The 6,070-nt window shown below is 37.2% G+C and overlaps 1 protein-coding gene across 2 annotated transcripts in view; it reads left to right on the forward strand.

Annotated features, from left to right (window-relative positions):
• Positions 1–6,070, forward strand: part of GABRA1 (gamma-aminobutyric acid (GABA) A receptor, alpha 1) — a 56,423-nt gene that overhangs the window by 42,903 nt on the left and 7,450 nt on the right. For both annotated transcript variants that reach the window (XM_010855337.1, XM_010855338.1), the window contains exon 8: positions 2,470–2,622. In XM_010855337.1, coding sequence (XP_010853639.1) covers positions 2,470–2,622 — 153 coding nt within the window. The remainder of the gene's footprint in view (positions 1–2,469; positions 2,623–6,070) is intronic.

The raw sequence follows: 6,070 nt of genomic DNA on the forward strand, positions 1-6,070 counted from the left end.
GAGATCTAAAAATGTGTGGTGAGACACAAGATGGAGTACTGAAATGCTATCAGAGTTAGGATGTGGAGAGTCTTGATACTGGTTAGGGAGTTGCTTGTTAGTATGTAACACTGGAGACATTGATTGTCACATTGAGGGGAGAGAGAATTGTAATGGCATCTAGGGGCTAAGAGGCAAGGTATGTGACTAAATGTCCTACTTTATACAAGACAGTGCCCGCAATATATAGTTATCTCTTCTGAAATGTTCTGAAAAGAGCTGAGGTTGAGAAACCCTGATGTAGGTAATGGGAATCCATTACGGTATTTTAAGATATTTATATATACTTTAAAATGATCATACTGACCCCAAAACTTAGGGAAAATTGGAGTTAGGACTTGAAACCAACAAGGCAGTTCACAGATTACTGTAGATTTATATTACAAATCTCTAAAGTGTTGACCATGGGATAAGAGATAGACTGAGAGATAGTGCACAGGTGAAATTAAAATTGTGATGATCAATTGATTTGTTTCTCTCTCTTTTGGAAGCCTTACTTAACACACAAGGATTAATTCCAGATTTTTAGACTGAGTGGATAGACAGATGAGTGTGCCATGAATTTAGAAATGGATGCTCAGTGGAAAAGAAGCCCTGCTATATGCTAATCATTATTTTTTATGAAAAGGTTTAAATAATACCACTTTGGAACATATTTAGTTGGTATAGCAATGAAAAATCACTATCTATGAGTTATCTAGTAGATATTTGGAAATGCAGTGATTTTGAAAGCAATGTCACTTAGAGATGTAGATTCCCACAGCCATCTGGATCAAAATGACATTAGGAGCAGGGGTGAGAAAGAAAATTTCTTATTAGAGTTAAGAAAAAGGTGGAAATGACAGCTGAAGACAGAACTGTACCAGGAACTTCTTCATTTGCTTTGCAGAAAGATGAAGACCAGTGCCAGAGAGACAGGAGGAACTCAGTACTCTATGGCTGAAAAACCAGTGAGTTAGCAAAAGAAACTGAAAATGAGAGAGAAAAGGAGAATGTGACTCTACAGAGTACTGTCAAGATGGTAGGCACATTCAGCATTGCTCAATTTTTAATGCTACAAAGAAGCTGGTAGTGGACTTGAAGACTGAGATATCCTTTCAGATTGAGATGCTCAGTTATGGATACTAAGGGATCATGAGCAGTTTTAACCGTATTATAGCAGCTGAAGCTGAATGGTCATGAGCTGAGACGTAAATCATAGGATGAAGAGAGAAAATTTTTGAGTTGAAGAGAAGGAGGGAGATAGAAAGATGTGAACACCAAAGAAATGTTTTCTTAGTAAGAATATACCTAGTTCTCTCCTACCCATACATAGATAACTGAGTATATATTCAGAGTGAATAAAACTAAAAACTTCAAAGATTTGTAATTAAGAAACTACAGCATCAGCTTAGAAAAAAGCACCTCCTACAATTTGAGTTGTGTGTTCATTTCTTTGGGCCTCTAATCAAATCAGAATCTGTCATATATAAAGATGATGGAGATGTCTAGCTGGCCCAGTTGTTTCCCAGACTGGTCTGGGAGTCGGGACAAGTTCAAAAGCTAGTGACAAACATGGATTTTCCTGCCCCCCACTGTAAAGGAGGATTTGTGTATTTAGGTGGGGCCTGAAGAATTGCATGTTTCAAAACCTTTCCAGGTGATTCTAGTGAAGATATTCCTTAAAACAAATTTTGAGAATTCTGTCCCACAGTCCTCATTTCAGAGGTCAGACTAAGCCAAATTCAAGGTCAGACAGCTAAGGAAAGAAAGGGCTGGAGCTGGAATTCAGCTGCCCTGACTTGAACACCAAAGCTCCTTCATTAGATAACCCAACTCTCCTGCAGTGGACATACTGGGGATCTGGTGTCTTCTGATGCATTGGTGTGTGTCATCAGGATCTAATTCATTGCCTTCAGGGTTACGAGCGCCAATCTGTAAATACATGCTCAGATTTGTCTCTTCAGTGTATCAGTCACCAGGATTATGACATAAGATCAATGAGACCTCAGGCACCTCAGTCTCATCCTCAGTGCCTTTCTGGTGTGTTTTATTTTTAAACTAGAATTGTTTTTAAAATTAAGATTTATTATTATTTTTTTATGTGGACCATTGTTAAAGTTTTTACCGAATTCATTACAATATTGCTTCTGTTTTACATTTTGGTTTTTTGACCTCCAGGCATGTATAATCTTAGCTCTCTGACCAGGGATTGAACCCACAAGCCCTGCAGTAGAAGGTGAAGTCTTAACCATTGGATCACCAGGGAAGTCCCGGTGTGTTTGGCAAATGGCTTTTTTCTTTCCTGGATAACAGCTTTTCTCTCCAGGAACCAGGTGTTATGTGGAGAAAGGCTATGTCTAACCTCCAGGTTCTTGCTACTGACAGAAAAACTGAGAGATTCCTTTTCAAGCTCAAATTGCTCACCTTATTGTCTGTTTTACCCTCTAGGAGAGTATGTTGTTATGACAACTCATTTCCACCTGAAGAGAAAGATTGGATATTTTGTTATTCAAACATACCTGCCGTGCATAATGACAGTTATTCTCTCCCAAGTCTCATTCTGGCTCAACAGAGAGTCTGTGCCAGCGAGGACCGTCTTTGGTAAGCGCCAGTCAAGACATATGCAAGGGCCACTAAGTTGTTTCATACCTGTGACATTGCAGATAGAATGAAAAAAAATAATTATACACTAAATTTGGAGTTAGTACAACAGAAAGGGTCAAGGTATTACCATTTTCATTATGACATGATTGTAAAAAATTCTTTTTTAAAATAGCAAGCTGTTTTAGTGCATGTTAATTGATGGGATTAATGAACACTTGATTTGCTGTTTGAAAAGAAATGTAATGAAGCAGGCATAATGTGCTTCGTGATAGATTAAAATGTACACATAGGAACACTTATACCTAAACCATACATTTAGAATACATAATCAAGTGTCAGTATATCTTTTGAGAATATGAGAAAATATCAGCAGAACTACTTCCTTAATATATGAAAGCAGGGATTCTTTATATAGAAATAACTTAGTGATGACCATTATACGAGTATAGGAATATCTTATTTTTACTAATGTGTGCACTTCTGAAGAGTTACAAATATTTTTTTCTATGAAAATATTCTAAATGCCTTAGATACTTTGAGTTGTCAATCTAATGGAAAATTATTTAAAGGGTAATAACTTTTTACTAATAGGAAAACTCATGCCTAATTCATTGATTTCAGTTCAGTTCAGTTCAGTTCAGTCGCTCAGTCGTGTCCGACTATGTGACCCCATGAATTGCAGCACGCCAGGCCTCCCTGTCCCTCACCAACTCCCGGAGTTCACTCAAACTCACATCCATCGAGTCAGTGATGCCATCCAGCCATCTCATCCTCTGTGGTCCCCTTCTCCTCCTGCCCCCAATCCCTCCCAGCATCAGAGTCTTTTCCAATGAGTCAACTTTTCACATGAGGTAGCCAAAGTACTAGAGTTTCAGCTGTAGCATCAGTCCTTCCAAAGAATACCCAGGACTGATCTCCTTTAGAATGGACTGGTTGGATCTCCTTGGAGTCCAAGGGACTCTCAAGAGTCTTCTCCAACACCACAGTTCAAAAGCATCAATTCTTCATTGATTTAGAGCTGTGTATTTCATATAAAGAGCTCCTGCCTGTATTATAGTACACTGTCTTAAGTATACTTTTAAGAACAATAAACACAAGATTTCATTAACAAAAACTTGATGACTCATTCACTTATTTAGTCATTGACTTGTCTTTTGAAATCTACTATGAGGGCCTACTGTGTTCTAATGTAGCTGTCACCATAACATTACCCACTCCTCTCATGAATTTGGGAGTTTAAAATTTGAATAGCAATAAAATCTTGCAGAATACTTATTGAGTGTTTTTATATCATGCTCTGTTCTATGATATAACTCTCTATTCTCTTATTTAACACTAGAAAAATTCTCTGTAATATTACCCCTATGTTTTAGACAAGAAAGCTAAGGAACAAGATGTTAAGTACTGGGTTGGCCAAAACGGTCATAAAGCCTGAATGAATTTTTTGGCCAATCCAATAACTTGCCCAAGGTCAGAAACTATGAGGTGAAGGAATCTGGAATAAGATCCAGCCTCTTAGCTTTAAAGGCTGTGTTCTTAATGATGATGAGGTACCACTCCCCATGTATTACCTGTTCCATGACAAGGCTAAGAATGGGGTTGTTTTAGGCAGCGTAATTCATTTGGAAATAACCATCACATATTCAATTGGTGAAAGTTACAATTATCAAGGTTCATTCCAGAAATATCAAGGTTCATTCAAATATATAATAGGCACATGCTATGTTTATAACCCTTTACTACAAAACAAAAGGCTTCAGATGCTTACAGTCTAAACTGAGGATTTTTCTTGTGCAAAGACCCTTATGGCATCATGGCTTTATCCCAGGAAAAAAGTAAGACGCTTCTACCAGGGCCCAGAAAAGAATCTGGACAAGTTGCTTCTGGGATGGAAACCACCAAATCTTTGCTGTGACATCAGTCTAAGAGCCCAGCTAAATCAAGACCCAAAATGATTCCAGCCACCAGGCAGAAGACTAGTTAATTTAAAACTCTTTTTTTCCCTTATCACAATTTGTAAATATTAACTAGTGTTTAAGCCACTTATTTGAAGAAGGCAATGGCACCCCACTCTAGTACTTTTGCCTAGAAAATCCCATGGACGGAGGAGCCTAGTAGGCTGCAGTCCATGGGGTTGCTAGAGTTGGACACGACTGAGCGGCTTCACTTTCACTTTTCACTTTCATGCACTGGAGAAGGAAATGGCAACCCACTCCAGTGTTCTTGCCTGGAGAATCCCAGGGACGGGGGAGCCTGGTGGGCTGCCATCTATGGAGTCGCACAGAGTCAGACATGACTGAAGCGACTTAGCAGCAGCAGTAGCAAGCCACTTATTAGAACTGAAGATTGAACTCTTGTCAGATGCTCACTTTATATATATATATCTATATCTATATATATATATATATATGTAGTTTGAGCCCTTTATTCACTTGAATGTTTTAATTAGAACCAATGAGATATTTCCTTTATATTTTACGTTTATTTTTATAGAATGAGCCCAGCACTATAGTAAAAATGGTTTTTTTAAAGGCTCACTTTCCACCCCCTCTGTCCCCAACAAATCTACTCTTCCTTTTTGGATATCCTATAAAGCACTTTGGAATGTTTTGTAAATCAAAAATCTTCCTCTTAATAGTTTCAACAGTCTGCTCGCCTAGCCAACTCATGCCCCTTTGGTGAACATAACTACATATCTGTAAATACAACTGTGGCAAGTATTTCTGTGAATCAAGTTATATATTTCTAATGTTTTAAGCTCAATAAAATCACAAATGCAATTTTCCAAGACTTTTAGCCTTTTAAAATTTATTTAATACATATGTCTTTATTCTTTTTAGTTTGTACTCAGCATATTCCTCTGAGCTGTAGGGGATGACTGAGAGGGTCATAGGTATTTAAAGAAAAAAATATCAAAAGGAAAAAAAAAGCAAAAGTTATACCTTGCAACAGTTTATTAAATGGCATCCAGAATGCAACAAAGCTGAAGCCATTTTATGTCTTAAAACATCATCTTCTGACCTTCCCTGCTCTTTCTTATTTGAAGACAGTGTGGTCATGTGATTTTGATTCCAGATACACCCATGTTTTGGGTTCAATCTTGTCTTTTAAGTGTTGGTTACTTATAAAATGAGAGTATAATTAAAATAAAACAGTGCCATTTAAAAGATTAGGTGAGAAAAATAAAATAAAATTTGTATTTTGTCACCCTCAGTACTTGGAACTTAATAGATGCTCAACACATTTTAACTTTTTTCCCTTTCTCTATAGCTGGAATTGTAAGATGACAACACACATACATACACACACACAGAGCATGCCTCTCTTTATGCTATTCTTAATTGTTTTTAATTTATGGATACATTTTGTTTAAGAACTTCTATTCCCAAATTACTTTTAGCAGTTGACTGTCCACATAAACCAAAATTCAAAAAAAAAAAAAAAC

The sequence above is a fragment of the Bison bison genome, unplaced genomic scaffold (assembly GCF_000754665.1).
Source record: "Bison bison bison isolate TAMUID 2011002044 unplaced genomic scaffold, Bison_UMD1.0 scf7180017864363, whole genome shotgun sequence".
NCBI classification, from domain to species: domain Eukaryota; kingdom Metazoa; phylum Chordata; class Mammalia; order Artiodactyla; family Bovidae; genus Bison; species Bison bison.